The sequence below is a fragment of the Pleurodeles waltl genome, chromosome 8 (genome assembly GCF_031143425.1).
Source record: "Pleurodeles waltl isolate 20211129_DDA chromosome 8, aPleWal1.hap1.20221129, whole genome shotgun sequence".
NCBI lineage: Eukaryota > Metazoa > Chordata > Amphibia > Caudata > Salamandridae > Pleurodeles > Pleurodeles waltl.
The window spans coordinates 1,144,218,854-1,144,235,143 of record NC_090447.1 but is presented as its reverse complement, the minus strand read 5'-3'; the positions used below and the strand labels follow the sequence as shown (position 1 = coordinate 1,144,235,143).

At 46.4% G+C, this 16,290-nt stretch overlaps 1 protein-coding gene across 1 annotated transcript in view; it reads left to right on the top strand.

Moving 5' to 3' along the window:
- The window catches only part of CDADC1 (cytidine and dCMP deaminase domain containing 1), a 403,840-nt gene that overhangs the window by 47,181 nt on the left and 340,369 nt on the right, over positions 1-16,290 (top strand). Inside the window, exon 3 of the mRNA XM_069205373.1 lies at positions 946-1,123. Coding sequence (XP_069061474.1) covers positions 946-1,123 — 178 coding nt within the window. The remainder of the gene's footprint in view (positions 1-945; positions 1,124-16,290) is intronic.

The window sequence follows — 16,290 nt, the reverse complement described above, 5'->3', positions numbered from 1 at the left end:
GGTAGTCAAAAATTGATCTAGTGCGATGCTTCAGGACCGAAAACACCTTGGGCCTGATTCAGACCCTGGCGGCCGGTGACCGCCAGGGTCACCGGCCACGGGAGCACCACCGACAGACCGGCGGTGCTCCAAAGGGCATTCTGACCGCGGCGGTTCTGCCGCGGCCAGAAAGGGTAAACCGGCGGTCTCCCTCCGGTTTACCAAGCTGCGCCGCCATGGGGGATTCTGACACCCCCTACCGCCATCCTGTTCCTGGCGGTTCGGCCGCCAGGAACAGGATTGCGGTAGGGGGTGCCGCGGGGCCCCTGGGGGCCCCTGCCGTGCCCATGCCAATGGCATGGGCACGGCAGGGGCCCCCGTAAGAGGGCCCTACTGTGTATTTCAGTGTCTGCCTAGCAGACACTGAAATACGCGACGGGTGCAAACTGCACCCGTCGCACATGCCCACTCCGCCGGCTCCATTCGGAGCCGGCTTCCTCGTGGGGAGGGGTTTCCCGCTGGGCTGGCGGGCGTCCTTCTGGCAGGCGGCCGCCAGCCCAGCGGGATGGCCAGAATGGCCTCCGCGGTCTTTCGACCGCAGAGCGGCCATATGGCGGTTCCCTCCAGGCGGGTGGCGACCACCGCCCGCCGGGGTCAACATGACCCCCCCTACTCTTTTATGTCAGAACACAGGTGAGAAAGGAAGAGGATTGTCGGTTCTGTGGTGATTATACCACCAACTCTATTCTGCTTGTCTGCACATGTCGACATTTACTCAGAGATGTTTTTCTGGCCTTTAACAGATAAACTGTAGCACGAAAGTGGCTAAATCATATGAGGCACCCAGTGTAGTTGTGAAGAAAGAGACATGGTTTGTCCAATCCCAAAGTTCTTTTTAAAATGTTGGTAAAAAGTTAACATGGATATTGTGCTGTATGTATTTAACCATCTCGCCTTCCCTTGTAGGTCAAGAAAACTGGACTTGTTGTGGTAGAAAATATGAAGATTATTGGCCTTCACTGTTCCAGTGCAGATCTGCATGCAGGGCAAGTTGCTGTTATAAAGCATGGATCAAGGCTTAAAGACTGCAATCTCTATTTCTCCCGAAAACCTTGTTCCACCTGTTTAAAAATGATCGTAAATGGTTAGTAAATTTTCTGATTGGTTTAAATGGTCCCTGACTTATATGGCCTATGCGGACAATGAACCACTTAATAGTAGCTTTGTTTCTGGTTTTGCTAGTAGCATAATATCAGGAACACGAAAGACATAATTCACGATTGTGTGCATACACCCAAGCTTAATTTATCTGCGCCACAACAGGAAAATCCAAACTTGAAATTCCACATCTCGATGCGAAGAATTAGGATTGCTGACTTTTTATGTTCAGAAGGCTCACTTGTAAATGTAAAATTTATATTTGTTTAGGGTTGGGGGGAAGATTATTTGTGTTTCTGTTGGGACACCATACGGAACAAGGTGAACACTCACAAATCTATAGCTATTCACATATCTACTACAAATAGTTTCCCATCTTGAAAACACACTTAGGTTTGCTACTGGCAAGTGCAGGAGTGAACGTCTTTCCATGTTGGCAACACCTCAGGGCTGAAGGGGGTATTGCGGCAGGCGGTTTCTTTAATGAAATATATATTTATATATATATATGTCAGAAAACCTGCATGCGTACGTTAAACATTGGAATTCTTCGAAAAGCCTGTGACAGAAGCATTCTTGGGATAGGATTCTATATGAATCTCTTAGGAAAACAAACAAACCTGCCCCAAACTTAGCAGGAGCAGCCTTTTCAAGCTGGCACTTTTTGAATAAAAAACATGCTGTTTGTGATCAGCTTGAGCCCTGTATCAGTCCTTGAACATTACCAAGAACAAAATTGCTTCCAAAACAATACACAGATGACCACTAATATCTGAAGGGGTATGCCGAGAGCGTTAGACTGCGACATGCATAGATAACAGAACTCATAGATGTAACAGTTGAAGTAAGTTTTTTTTTTTTTTGCTTCTGTTGGTTGTACTTAACAGCAGCCTCGGGAGGCAGTCTGTCACCCAATTGGTCCGATTTTCAGACAAGCATGTATTGTAATTGGGTTTTCACGGAATGTGTAACTGTCTTTGCAGAAACTACCATACTTTCATCTTCAATTTCCTTTCCTTAAAATGGAACTCCCTTTTCTTAGTCTGGAACTACCGCTCCTTAAAGGTGAGCTGCTTCTCCTTACATTGGAGGTATAAACCCCAGGACCCTTGGTTTGCACTTTGCACAGCAGCCAAAGCAAAGGGCTGACTCCTATATCGAGGTAGATTAGGGGATTTTCAGGAGCACACCCAAATGCACAAATTTAGACTCCGCTGTAACGTGTTTGGATCTTCTACCAAGCCTCAGGACTCATTGCTTCGTCTGTAGTAAGCAGGGCCAGCTTTAGCGCTAGTGGTGCCCAGTGCGACAGTCAGTTTTGACACCCCCATGACCTCCTTCTCCACGAATTCCCTCAATGCCACTCTCCAAAGGTGCCCCTCATCTCTCTATAGTCCCTTTCTGATATACAGTTCATTTGTTTTAAACGCTACTCATAGTTCTGTGGTGTTTTGCTTTCACTAATGACAGAGTTGACAAAAATCTCTGGAATGCACCTCTTATTTCAAAGAAGACATTTCCTAAAAGGAGATTAGCATGTTGAAAGCACACGTTTAAAAATAGTCACAGCAATAAAAGGAAAACATACGAAAATGATTCTCCACTGCAATTTACACAGCAAATATATGTATTTATATTATACTATAATGCAAAGCAAATAATGAAGTACAAATTAGTCACCGTCGGGCCTGCCAAGCTCTTCATCTTTCTCAGGCCAGCAAGACGATGACCCCGTTCGACTGCGAGAAAGAGATCTCCACCCTTACGGGACAGATATCAGGCATCTGACGTCAAGAATCCTGATTGAGGCCACTCACTCTCTCACTGTTGCACTGGGTCTTTTTAGATCTTAAAGAACCAAAAGGAGCTTTTGGGGAAATAAAACCCTCATTTAGTAATTCAAACATGCTGGCTAGTTTAGGTATACTTTGGAAAAAATACGTTGGGGGGGTTTGGCCACAGACCAAGGTGTCAAATCTAAACAGGGCCGTTCCCTACCGACTGAGTACATCCTTATCAACCAAAGCCCTTGGTGAGAAAACGCACGAAAACAAGCACAGTTTACAATGTGGAAAAGTATGAGCAGATTTAACATGACAGCTGAACACAAAATGTAGTCTGCAACTGGTGAACACTAGACAGCTAATCCAGGTGCAAAGTGGTGCAACACAGTCAGTGGTCAAAAACACATTTCACTACATGTGGTCTGCATGGTACACGTTCTTTGCAGCAGGCACATTATCCCGCTACGCTACTTTATGATGAGTCAAAACTGCCACTAGACAAAAAATCTCTCACCAGTAGTAACATTAATCACCAGAATTATTTAGAAATTTTTATTGTTGCCTGAAACTGCTGGACGCACAAGGAAGTTCACATGCTTTAAAACCAATAAGTTATTTTTAAACAGTGCCCCCCCCCCCCCCCCACCAAATTCAGTTCCAGGTGCAGCTGCACTTGTCTCACAGCCTTAAAGCTGGCCCTGTTAGTAAGCCAGTTCTGCCAGTGATTTCTGACAGCAGCTCAGTGTCCTCGCACCAATGTGACCCCAACTTAGTACAGTCCCAGAACATATCAAGTAAATCAGCCTTGTGTCATCATATCTAGGGATAGATCACTTACTGCTGGGTACATCTGATCAAATCTGTTTGGAGTCGGGTATGCCTTTTGGTGTAATTTATACTGCATCAGTTTAAAGTTTGCATTGCACGAAATGAAATCTGGGTGCTCAAGCATCTCCTCCCATTCCCTATCAGTGAATTGTGTATAGTCAGATGCATGTTGCATCTATTCCACAACACAGCTAGACCTATTTTAGTTTGACTAAGTCGCCCAATACAGAATAGGTATTGCCTTCCAACACTTCCCACGTGTCAACAACACTTGCAATGTGTTCATGGATAAAGTTTTAACCCATTGTGAAATGGCTAGTAGTAAAATAAATATTATTGATTGCACGTGTTAACATACTGTGCTGTCATTTTAAGGTATAAACCATATTTACCAGAAAACCCTTCCCAAAGTCGTAAATATTTTTCTCAAGTAATAAATAATAAGTCAACACATAATCATGAAGACTACCCCTTTCCAACCGAATGGTTAAGCTGTGGATCCGAAATTTAGAGATGTTCAAGATTTACAGACCTTCGATTAAAATACTCAGTTAGATTGGGGGCTTTGGGGGTTGGGGAGAATGCCCTACCCCCTGGAATGCTCAGGCGGGTGGTAGGGTCCTGGAGCAAGGGGCAGACTGATTTGTCTGGGGGTGGGGCTTCAGAAGGGACCAGAGAGGCACGTCAGTTAGTTTGTGTTGGAAAATGGCCTCTCTGAAGGATCATCCCACACTTTTTGCCTTCCTCCTCCTCTTTTTCGGACCTCATTTTTGCTGGCTTTAGTACTCTGAACACTTTACCACTGCTAACCAGTGCTAAAGTGCATATGCTCTCTCTCTCTCCCTAAAACATGGTAACATTGTCTCACCCCCAATTGGCATTTTTAATTTACTTGTAAGTCCCTAGTAAAGTGTATTACATGTGCCCAAGGCCTGTAAATTAAGTGCTCCTAGTGGGCCTGCAGCACCGATTGTGCCTCCCACATAAGTAGCCACTTAACCATGTCTCAGGCCTGCCATTGCTAGGCCTGTGTATGCAGTTTCACTGCCACTTCAACTTGTCATTTAAAACTGTTTGCCAAGCCTTAAACTCCCCCTTTTCTACATATGTCACCCCTGAGGTAGGCCCTAGGTAACCCATGGGGCAGAGTGCTATGTAGCTAAAATGCTGGACATGTACGTATGTGTTGTACATGTCCTGGTAGTGGAAAAACTCAAACATTTGTTTTCCACTACTGTGAGGCCGGCTACTCTCATAGACTAGCATTAGAATTGTCCTCGTATACTTTTGAGTGGCAGATTCTGATCTGGAAGGAGTAGCCCTGAATGGTAATAGAAAATCCTGCTTACAGATGAAGTTTAATGTAATATTACTATTTTAGAAATGTCACTTTTAGAAAGTGGACATTTCTGTGCACTTACTGCCATCTGTGCCTTACAGCCTGTCTCCAATCCATGTCTGGTCTGTGCTAGTTGACAGCTCCCCTTGTGCATTCCACCCTGACAACCGCAAACACAGGACACTCAGTCACATCTGCCTTAATCTGCATACTAAATTTGTCGTCCTGGGAAGGAAGGGTGGAGGGGCTCACACTTACATTCCAAAGGCCACCGGCCCGTCCTCACACAAAGGACTGATTACCCCCTACAGGGATCCTGGCAGACAGGACTGGTCTGAAAGGGGAACCTGTGCAATTCAAAACCACTCTTTGAGGTTTCCCACACTTCAAAGGCATTTTTGGGTATACAAATTACACAGGGATCCTGGCAGACAGAACTGGTCTGAAAGGGGAACCTGTGCAATTCATAACCACTCTTTGAGGTTTCCCACACTTCAAAGGTGTTTTTGGGTATACAAACTGGGTCTCTGACCCCACCAAATCAGACAATTCTGGACCTACACCTGAACTCTGCCAGAGAGACTGCCTGGCTGCCCAAAGGATTCATCTGGATTGCTTTGCTGGAGGACTGCTTTCCTACTTGTTGCCCTCCTGCCTGGTGCTCCTGTCTGTGCTGGAAGGACTCTGCCTTCCTCCTAAAGTGCTCTCCAAGGGCTTGGCTTGAGCTTGCCTCCTGATTTTGAAGTCTCAGGGCCAACAAAGACTTCACCTCTTCAAGAAATCCTCGTGCATCAGAAAATCAACGCAAGGCCTGCAGAAATCGCTGCTTGAAAATCTCCTCACCACCTACTGGAACGACGCAGCACTGGCTTCCCGACAGGAAATTTGAAGCAGCGCCTCCCTTACAACGAAACATTCACTGCATCGACTACCAGATCGGCGCAGCGCCTGCTCCTTCTACCGGCGGGTCAAAGACTTTCAACGCATCATCCTTGGTCGTCAAAATATCCCCGCACCGCAGTCAGGAATCAAGACTGCACTTCTGAAAAAAAGCGTATCACCTTGCAGCGTGGAAAGAAACAACGCATCGTCTGTGCCGTGCCCCAGAAAATCCGATGCAACACCCTCGTTTTCCACATATTTCCTCCTCTGCGGTCCCCATGCGTTTTTATTTTTTACACTTCCCAGGTACTGTGTGTTACAAGGATACAACCACTGTTTCTTAAGAACTGAAAGTCTTTTAAACCTTTAAAAAGTGATATATCAACTTGTGCTTATTGAGATTTTGTCGTTCTGACCTTATTTTATTCAGATAAATATTATCTATTTTTCTAAATCTGTGTGGTGTATTTTTGTGGTGTTTTCACTGTTACTGTATGAATTATTGCACAAATACTTTATACATTACCTTCTGCGTTAGACCTGCCTGCTCTGTGCCATGCTATAAGAGGTTGAGCACAGGATAATTTAGGTTGTGTTGTTGGTTACCCTGACTAGAATTGTGGTCTCTACTTGGACAATGGTGTATACCATTTCTAATGGTTTGGATGCCATTTTAGATTGTATACACCTTGGTCGACAGGGTCAGTCTAAAGAGTTTTCTCTTTGCAGACCCAGTGGCTATTGCATTGAACACTGGGTGAATTATGGTGTTAAGTGTCAGACTTTGCAGACACTTAGAGAGGCAGGCAGAAATGATCTGCTGTTCGAGGGGGCCCAACAACACTCGGTGACCCCAACTTGGATCCCCCGAATCGGAGGTCAGTGCGGGGTGTGGTGGTGGCCGTTATAGTCTGTGAATCACCATGTCACAAGCAGAAATGGGGAGGGGTAAGTTTGTAGAGGGACAGCCCAGTGGGCTTTCAGTCTGGGGCTGCGTTGCCATACCTCTCTGCGATAGGCAGGAGGAAGCAGAAAACTGGGAACCAGAGCAGTGATTTTCAACCCCTCGGGGCAGTCATGCAGGCGAGGGTGCAGGTTTTGCTGGGGTCTGTCGAACAGCTGCAAGAGTGACCGTAATCAGCAGCGCGACCTGCTCTGGCAGAGGGCGCACACTCAAAGGAAAGTGCATTACCTGTAGCAGAAGTGGCCCTGCAGGTAGAAGGGCTTGGGATGCCCGGATCTGTGCACTTTCAGGCACTGATGTGCCCCATTGTAGAAGAAGGCTGTGCACGGCCAAAGAGTGCAATGACCCCTCTTGGCCGCGTGGTGGAAGCTGGCCAGGCATCAGTCGGGGTTAGGGCTTAAAATCCCCAGGGCCTGCCGCTAGATATCTCGAGTTAGTGTAGGCAGGCCCAGTCAAATGAGGTGGCAAGGAAGCGGGAGCGAGGTGACGGGGAGAACAAAAGACTAAATTCCCAGCCTGCCAGCAGTGAGAGCAGAGAGACTGGTAACGGGATAAAGGACGTCATTTCAGAGATGAGGGGCAGGGTCTCCAGCAGCGTGGGGGGCTACTAGCCGGAAGTGATTTTTTGGGGGGGAAGTGCGTTGTGTGTCATGGATGCCCACCAAAATACTCAATAGGAAGGGGGGGTGTAAGAAAGTGCCTCTTTTGACATGGTCAGCCCCCACTTATTGGCTGATTTCTGGTGCAGTTTCAACTGAAAATTCACTGGGTCCCTACTAAACAGGCTCCCAGTGCCAGATCTTTCCCTAGCACTGCACAGCCGTTTTTCCCAATTAGCAAACTTTTAGTTGCCACTGTGAGTCCCTAGTAAATGGTACTAAAGGAAGGCCCCTGAGGACTGCAGCACAGATTGTGCCACCCTCAGTGGCCCGCTCACTATGTGACCAAGTGCTGCTTTCACAGGCTGCATATCTTGGTACAGACATAAAATGAAAACACAACTTGGCACGCAGCCTGTGTGCTCTGCCCCCTGCACATGGCATGCAATATATGTAAGTCACCCTTCTGGCAGGCCTTCCAGCCCTAAAAGCAGGGTGCATTATATTGCATTTGAGGGCATACCTGCATGAGCAGGTATACCCCTGCTGTGTCCTTGTCGATTCTAAGACATAGTAAGTGAACAGTTAAGCCATTTCTAGTACATGTGCTGGACACTGGTCATTACGAGTTCCCCAGCTACATGATGCCCTCACTGACAATAGGGATGTTTGGTATCAAACATCTTGTATTAATAAACCTCACTGAATCCAGTGATGGATTTATTAGTACATGCACTCAGAGGGCACCTTAGAGGTGCCCCTGCAAACCTACCAACTGCTAGTGTGGGCACTGACTGGTCAAAACCAATACAACCACTTCAAGACAGAGTTGTGGCCCCCTGAGGTGAGAGCAGTTCTCTTGAAGGCTCAGAACAAAGGCCTGCTCTGGGCAGAGGTGTGACCTCTTATCCCAGGCAGGATAGACATTCCAGGGCGGGGAGTTTCAAAGACTTTGCCATCTTTGAAATGTGACCTGGGCCTCTCTAAATGGTGGAGGAGGCTGACCCCAGTTTTGGCAGCAGGACTGGCTGGAAAACTAAGTAAATTAGGAGGTGTGCCCACCCCTAAGATGGACGTGGTGAAGTGGACAATACTTTTTAAATTCCTCCATCTTGCGTGGAAGGAATTAGGCCAATAGGGTTAGGGCTATGCCCACTTCCCAAAGGAAGTGGGCATAGGAATGGTGTAGTCACCCTAAAGGTGAGTAGCCCATTAGCTACCACTTGGCACCCAATGTAACACCCCTAAATGTAGTATTTAGGTAACACCCCTGTCGACCCAAGAAGAGCCAGACAAAACAGAAGTTGCCCATCAGAGAAGACTGAAGACACCTACTGACTTGGCCCCAGCTCTACTGGCCTGTCGACAACCTTCAAAGAAATCTGTGCCCAGAAGACAAATATTCTGCAGTCCAGGGACCTCCAAAGCCTTGAGATGACTGCGTATCTTCAATAAAGAACAAGAACTCCTGTGGACGCCAGACCAGTCCAAAATAAACATCTCCGAAGAAGAAAGAAGTCTGCCTGAGGAACCGCCAACCCGCCTCCTGGAGCCATCTCTGCACCTGACGCCCACTGCCCGAGTCAAAGTGAACCCACCAGTCCAGTGAAGATTCCCTGGTGCTTCTGACCCAGAGTGCATTGTGGGCTGACCCCTGCCAGACTCCACAGCAACGCCTGCAGCCTAAATCCCAGGGCTCCCCCTGACCGCAAGCTGTTTCCGATGCCAAAAGACACCCCTGCACCCGGAGCCCCTGAGCCTTGGGGAGCTAGACTGTTTGTGTTCCTATGACCCTTGGCATCTTAATCTACCTGGGCAGCTGTGGGTTGACCTCTACTAGCTCCCTGGCCAGATCCTGCAGCCTGTTTCTAAAAGTGCATTGGTTAGCATTGGGAGCCCAACCCTGTGTTGGCACTGTGCACCCGGCTGCCGTTGTGCCGCTGAGGGTGTAAGTTTGGTGCTGCCTTGTGGCCCTTCCAGTGCTTACCTTAGCCCCCGGAGACCAACCTCTGAAGCCACTTTTACTCACCTGTGAGCAATGCATCTTTGGTCCTCCACAGTCTCCATTGGTTAACATTGGGCACCGACTCCTAATTCTACCTCTCCAGCCAGCCGCCCCTGTGCCGCTGCGGGTGCACTCTTGGTGCTTATCTGAGCCTCGCCTGGTGTTGACCTAAAACCCTGAATACTGGAACTGTAAGCCGGGAACTTACCTGCAAAACTGCATTTTTTCTTCCCTCCATGGGATAACATTGGAGACTCCGAAAATTGCCCTGTGTTGGTTTTTGAAACTGAAAATTATTTATCTTTTAAAAACTGCTTACCTTATAACACAGTTTTTTGGTTCAAAGCATATATAAAAGCAAATGTTATTTTTCTAAATTGCTCTCTGATTTATTTATTGAGTGTGTGTCTCATTTATTGCCTCAGTGAGTACACCAAATGTTTAACACGACTCCTTGATAAGCCTAGCTGCTCACCCACACTACCACAAATAGAGCTTTAGACCTATCTATTTCCTCCTCTGCACATCTTTGGGGATCCACTGGACTCTCTGCACAGTGTACTTTATTTTAGTACACTAAATAGAGAGCCAGCGCCCTACAGGGGGGCACATGTTTTCCCTAGTCAGGTGGGGTTGGGGTTTTCTCAGACCAGAGGTGGGGGTTTTCTATCCCCCACACCTGTGGCACGTTCCTTGGTTTGGATGAGTAAGAGGTGTTTCAAGTTGGGGTTCCTGGGTGGTGGGTGTGGTGCCAAGACAGCCCCTTCAGCGTTTCAGGGCTGTTAGGCTAGGATCAGTTCATTGCCGTCCAGGGTTTTGAGGTAGGTGTGGCGACAGAAGTGGCATCCAGTCAGCCGGCAGGGTCTGGTGTGGTCTGGCAAACCCAGCCCAAGCTTGTAGCTTTGTGGCCAGCTCTGGGACGGCGTTGGACGACTTGGTGGAGAGGCAAGGATTGGGAACTGCATCTACCTTGCAGGAATTCGACCCTTAACACAATCTGTATGACAATCAATTTGATGATGGTGGTGTAGGAGATGGTGCGGTTCCGGGCACAAGTGCAAACTGTGGTGGTGTTTTTGGAGGGGCTGAGTGGGAGCTGGATTTTGGTGATGAAGGACTGGAAGAAGAAGAAATTGTGGTGGATAAGGTGCGTAAGAGTGCATGGTAGGAGACTTCTCAAGATGGGCATCGGGGGTATCTGGAGATTAACAGAAGGGGAAGTATTGGTGTCATACAGTAGCCTGAAACGGTTTCGGCATCGGCAAAGGCAGTGACCACTCAAACAGAGGCAAGATCGGCGTTAGGAAGGACGGCTTTGGTGCGGATCTCAACCTTGAGGCCAGGTAAGAAATCTTGCACAGTAGGCACTGCTGCCAGGGGAGTGGAAGTGGGGGTGCAGGCTGTGGGGACAGACACACAGGTGTCAGGCGAGTCTGGCCATTGGTTGCTGAAGCGTAAGTATGTGCAGAATCAGGGGACAAGCACGGAGGGATAGGGGGAGAGTGGGAAAGTGAAAGGGGTGAGTGAATAACTGCAGGAGGCGGGGGAGATGCTGAGGAGACAGGTAAGGACGAGTGCAAGGGAGAAGGAGAGCAAGGAGGTGAAGCATAAAAAGCTGCCATTCATGGAGATTACAAAGCCATTGGGGGCCTGCTTAATGCAGACCACTAAAGAGCATATTCAGAAAGGGGAGTATGTAGAACATGTTAAACTCTTACATAGGGAGGAGTGGGCTAAGGAGAGATCCAAGGAGAAGTAGTACAAGCTGTCCCAAAGGCCAAAGGTGCTGGGTAACATTGAGAACAGGTCAACAGCTTTTCTTATCTATGCACATGTTGTAGGAGGCTGGCCCTTTATATACTATATCAAAGTGAGATATAGTGTGCACAGAGTGCAGGGGTTCCCCGGAGGATTAACAGAGGCCAGAGTAGATAATATTAATGCTGTCTTTTGTGGTAGTGTGGTCGAGCAGTTAGGCTTATCAGAGGGTAGTGCAAAGCATTTGTTGTACACACACAGACAATAGAAGTAGCACACACTCAATGACGTAACTCCAGACCAGTGGTTTTTATATTGCAAAAATATATTTTCTTAGTTTATTTTTTAGAACCACAAGATTCAAGTTGCAGGTAAGTACCTTTAAAAGTTTCGTATTTCACACAGATAACAACAGTACTTGTTTTGAAATAGGTAAGTCATACAGTTTTTAAATTATTGCCAAAAAGCTATTTTAAAAATGGATGCTGCAATTTTCAGAACAGTTCCATGGGGGAAGAAATGTTAGGTCGGTTTCCAGGTAAGTACAACACTTAACAGTTTCAGTCTCCAGGTTTTAGGAAGTCCACCAGTTGGGGTTCAATAACCCCAAACATCAACCACCAGCAACACTGGGCCGGCCGGGTGCAGAGGTCAAAGTTGAGCAAATTTAACATTGGCTTCTATTGAAACGGTTACTCGGAATCAGGCCTGCCTGCAGGTAAGTACCCGCGGCTCGGAGGGCAGACTAGGGGGATTAGAAGAGCACTTGAGGGGCCACAAGCAGGCACCAAACACACCCCCTCAGTGGCACAAGGGTGGCTGGGTGCCAGGTGAAAACAAGACGTCAGGTTTCCAATGCTGGTCTATGAGGAGACCCTAGGGGTGTCACTCAGAGGCTGCAGGCGAGGTCCAGGGGGTTGTCTCGGGCACACCACCAGTCGGACAGGGAGGAGGGACGCCTGCTGAATGTTGAGGCACCAGGGGTCTGTTTCTCCAAGGCCTGGGGGCTGCGGGTGCAGTGTGTTCTTAGGCATCAGATATCTTCGTCTGGAGCTTCACAGTCGGGGGGGGCCTCGGGTTTCCCTCTGCAGGCGTCGTCATGCAGGGGCGGAGAGGTCAACCCAGGGTGGTGTCTTATCCAGGTGACTGTTTGACACCTGTTCGGTATAAGTCAATAAGGACGCTCAATGAAGGACCACACGCCAATTATAAATACAATTTAGCTTTACTAGAATTGCAGGTAAATGTAGGCATTTAGCACATTAACAATAGTAGAATAAGAATAGCAATGAAAAGCATCTATTTATATATAAGTACACTACAAAGAGAATCTATGCATATATATATAAGCAAAGAGTTCATTGACAGATATAAGTTTTGATTAACTGTATACCAAAATACATCACACTACGGTGTTCAGGAAGCAGAATATAAATGAGTTGGATACTTCAGATAAGCTTTGATTTACTGCACACCAAAATGCATGTTTCAATTACTGCAGCAAGCTCTCACTACGATGTTCAGGAGGCAAAATATAAACAAACTGAATACTTCAGATAAGCTTTGATTTACTGCACACCAAAATGCATGTTTCAGTTACTGTAGCAGGTTTACACTACTAGGTTTAGAAAGCAAAATATAAACGAGCTGAATACTTCAGGTTATAAACACAGTGCAAGCATAAATAATCAGTCATAATAATAGAGCAGAGAAACAAAGGCCTTTCATCCCTATGTGGAACTGAACTTAATCCACGAAATGCTGGGAAGCCCTCTACCGCCTGCTTTGGACCTCTCTCCCCCTCAAGCATCACGGTCAGCAAAACAGGGAGGCAGCGCTGGGCCATGACAGCTTTCACAACTCCATTTGCGAGCTTCAAATCCCTCACCCACACTTCAGTGCTTAAATAACTCAAAGCTTGGATTCTATCTCATTCTGGCATTTTCTAGCTATGTTATCAGTACTTGGCTGCTCTGCCCTTCTCCAGCCTTTGTTTTCATTCCATCTTCTCCCTGTACTCTCGTTCTCAAGGTTGAGACGGAGTCTTCTACACAAACAAGCCTGAAAATAATATCATGAACTTTTCCACGTTGTTTGGGGGGATTTCAACAGGCATCACCCTCATCTACACTGCTCAAGCTAATTAACCCTTCGCGTCACAATGTCTTCCGCACCTTTCCCTATACTGATCACTCCACCCCTTAGATGAGCGCGATGCATGCTGAAACGGATATCATTTACTTTGACATTCCGCTAGCTAGGTTGCTACTAATACTGGTCAGCGTTATTCTAAGCGCCTGCATCTTTAGTATGAAGCTGTTTTGTGCATACATATAGTCTACATAGTATAGTCATTAGCGTAACACAAACAATCAATAACCAAATTAGCTGTTGTAACACTACATTTAGCGTCTTCATAGCTCCTAGTGCCCAGCCTAAGAAGATGTCATACCAATGATGCTCAGTTATTTGCTGGATGCATGAAGCAGTGTGCATAAGCTGTTTAGCGTTTATGGTCATCAGTATGGCTGTATCCTTGGTGTATTTAGCTGCCATATCAAATTTAGCAAAGGTAACTTGTGTGTAGTGCCTGATTGCCTCTAATCTGGGTAGCTTAACAACAAGCGAGATGTTCCACTCTAACTGCGCACGCATTTGCGTCTCTAATGTGGTTATGGTGAACTTAGTCAGTTGGTACAAGATGTGAGTGCTTATGTCAAAAATGCTGGTAATATTGCGCATACAAATTACTTTCTCTAAGGTGGTTTGTATAAATCCGTTAATAAGTAAGGGATGATTAATGACATAACATATACTCTCTGTCCCTATCTGATATAAGTCTGTGCCATTTATTAGGATGAGGTAACCATTCACACTCTCCCGGTATTGTGTGAAGACATGGATCTAGCACCCGTCCAGTGTGGGTACATACACACCCCTTAGACCAATCTGCACATCTAGTGGGATCTACAGTGTGATTTGTTTAATCAATCTACTTTTTGTCAGTGTGAGGTATCCACCATTCTTTTACTTATCACTACGGGGAGCAATATAAAGGGGCACCATATGTCATGAGCAAAATCACTTCTTACTATATCAAAAAGAGCATAACACATTTCTTCCTCACCGTGAAACTGTATGGGCTTTACCCATATTTCTTCAGGCAAATGCAATTGTTGTCTCCAATATTCACCCTGAGGCTGTCCCCATTCTGCGTTAAAGTCAGCATACTGTAGATTAACAATGCTTTGCCATTGTATGCACTGGATGTCCTTGGACACTGCTTGTCTGTTTTAAAAGCTTTTTTTTTTTTTCCCCAATTGTTCATAAGTGAAATTATGCCCTTGCCATTCGCGATACAACCCACGCAGGACTTTCCATACTTCTTGTGAGTGTGTGGGCTCCCATTGAGAAATTACTTTTATGGCCTCTCCTGTACTATATCCTGTAGAAGATAGCTTTATTCCTAATGGCTTCAACATCAAAATAATTCAGGGCCCCTACCCCGATTCCGGTGGCCCCAGCTATCAAGGACCCTAGATCTCTTCTATTGCGCAACTTTGGCAAGGGCCATAACTGTGGTGTCCATGGTGCGCATAATGGATCATACTTTGAGACATTCTCCTTGGCAATATTTATCTGTAACACAATACGATTAATTATGCTTGCATGCAGAACTTGCTTACATCCTATTCTATATCGCACTATAGAAACGTTGCTTAAGTTGTTAACCATGCATCTTTCGGTTACATAAAACATGAAGGCTGGTGTTCTATTGTTCATTGTAACAACCACCATGTGTCCTGGTATCACAATATTTACATATCATGTTTAGCTTATAACTCAAACCCTGTACTGTTGCTGGCTTCCCCTTCACCTTGTTCTGTCCGTTGGCATGTCGGATTTGCTGTCCAGTTACCTTCCAGGTCACAGCTTTGGCAACCATCCACTTGCCTCCAGGTACCTCCAGGTTGCAAAGTGAAACATTTCCCTGGTCATCAGTTATGTTAGCGGTTTGAGGTGCACAATTGACATGAAGATCCGTAACGGCATTCTCTGCTATCATCAACGCAGATGTCATTGTTTATGACCGTGGGGTAAGTCTCACTGCAGGTACAAATACAGGTACATTAGAGTTCTTTAAAAGTACAATATACGTACTCCCCACCCCTTGACTCAATAGCTCTCCTGCTTCTGGCTTTTTCCCTAGATGGTTCACCCATACTTTTCTTCCTGTGCTTCCAAATCCTCCCTCACCTCTCTGGGTGTTATCGGGGGGCAGATCTTTCTTCAATGTGGGGAGTGTACGCTTGTTCACAAATCACTTGTGCAAGTCTGTCATGTGCTGATAACTTTTTTAGCTGTTCTTTCAAAAATCCGTTATATCTCTCAATCATGCCTACAGCTTGTGGATAATAACTAAGGTGCACAATCCACCGAATTCCCTGTTCCTGCGCCCAGCCCGGCACTGTTTTCCCTGAAAAGTGTGTGCCCCTATCTGTTTGTATCTCAACAGGTGCCCCATAATGTTTTATCAGGTAGTTTAGCCCTCGCAAAGACTTTTGGTCTGCAGACTTACAGGGCATACGCAACATAAGGCCAGAGTAGGTGTCCACCATGGTCAATACGTAGCTTTTTCCTCCTTCTTTTGGTAGCGGCCCAATATAGTCCAATTGCCACACTGTAGTAGCTACAGTTCCTCTTCTGATATGGCCGCTAGGCTTCTTTTGCAAGGGCATTTGTCTAATCTGGTTGCATGTGGGGTACTCCTTTAGTGTTTTTTGCACTTGTTCTTTAGTGACTGGAATTTGTCGTTGCTGTGCCCTGTTTGCTAAAGCAACTGCAGCTTCCTCCTTGATGACCACCGTGCGCGTTTTGGCCATTTGATCTGCGGTGTTGTTGAATAGAGATGCAAGTGAGGTATCCAATGGGCAATGGGCATCCACATGTCCCACATAGATTTGACAGTTTTGCCCTTTCTCCCACATCTCTTC